Source organism: Myotis davidii, unplaced genomic scaffold (genome assembly GCF_000327345.1).
Source record: "Myotis davidii unplaced genomic scaffold, ASM32734v1 scaffold79, whole genome shotgun sequence".
NCBI classification, from domain to species: Eukaryota; Metazoa; Chordata; class Mammalia; order Chiroptera; family Vespertilionidae; genus Myotis; species Myotis davidii.
The window spans coordinates 2,607,691-2,608,943 of record NW_006294339.1 but is presented as its reverse complement, the minus strand read 5'-3'; the positions used below and the strand labels follow the sequence as shown (position 1 = coordinate 2,608,943).

The following is a 1,253-nucleotide window of genomic DNA, read 5'->3' as shown; positions in this document are numbered from 1 at the left end:
AGGGAAAGACAGAACAGGAAGCTCACACATCTGGTCAATTAGTACTAGTTTTCAGTAGGAAAGAAGCACCATCATAAATACCAGCCTTTTCTAAACTCCAATTAACAGAAGCAAAATATCAAATTGTGAGTGTGAGAAAGTAAGAGAAGGGAGTAAAAGTCCTACCTTGAGCCCTGTCCCAGAGATATCTAAGCAGTTTAGTTTTCTAAAAGAAAAGAGGTATCCAATTCCTGCATCTGTGATCTCAGGGTTACCTAGATGTCAAAAACAGGTAGTATTCAGTTACAGTTTACTGCCAAAATGCCAACAGTAAGGTCAGAAAAAAGGCCACACAATGATAAAATATTGAGTGAACAAACTTTTCAGAATAAATAAAATATAGGAATCTTATCTTTATTCTATCTGTAATATGAAGGAGTCACACACCAGATGATCCTTAAGATCCTTTATAGCTCTAACTTTTTAGGAAATGGGGTTTAGCAGAAAAAATAATGAACCAGGTAATTATCCCAAAGGGTTTAATTTACAACCATATGGAAACAACATACATAAACATGCATTAAAATGGTTCGTCAGACTTTGTTCATGGCTGTTTCACTTCCAAAGTAAAAAGATTTGTTTTAAAAAGACTTTCAAAGGCACTTTGATACAGAGATTATTATTACTCTTACTAATTTGCTTTTTCCCCAAAGTCTTTCTTACATATTACTTTCTCACATCAGAGTCCTATATTTAGCACTGAGCCCTCAAGGCCATAAGCACAATTCCTGGCACATTGTAGATGTTCAAAAAATATTTGTTGAATGAATACACTTTCGTGGTTCCGAGGAAGGCAGGACATTCATTATTATCTTCATGTTACAGAAGTCAAAACCAAGGCTCAGAGAGGTTAAATAACTTGTCCAAGGGTACACAGCCGCTAATAAGAGTAGCAGAGCAAGGAGTGTCCTCTGACCTCTAACCCTGCTCCTTCTATTTTTCTGACACCACACTATCCTGCCATACATTCAAAGGATGCTCAGTTAAATTGTAAATGATCCCTATCAACTTTCTACCATTGGTGTCAGTATCTGGATAACCCTGAGTAAGTTATTGCAATTATAGATTCATTCAGATTTTCATCAAGCAAATACTGATTAAAAAAAACAAAAAAAAACTTTACCCTGGCTGGTTTTTCTCAGTAGTTAGAGCATCAGCCTGCAGACTGAAAGGTCAAGGGCACGTATCTTGAATGCAGCTCCCCAGCCCAGGTA

The 1,253-nt window shown here is 36.7% G+C and overlaps 1 protein-coding gene across 1 annotated transcript in view; it reads right to left on the bottom strand.

Moving 5' to 3' along the window:
- The window catches only part of LRRC42 (leucine rich repeat containing 42), a 19,076-nt gene that overhangs the window by 5,283 nt on the left and 12,540 nt on the right, over positions 1-1,253 (bottom strand). The window contains exon 4 of the mRNA XM_006768348.2: positions 166-254. Within this exon, the coding sequence (XP_006768411.1) occupies positions 166-254 (89 nt within the window). The remainder of the gene's footprint in view (positions 1-165; positions 255-1,253) is intronic.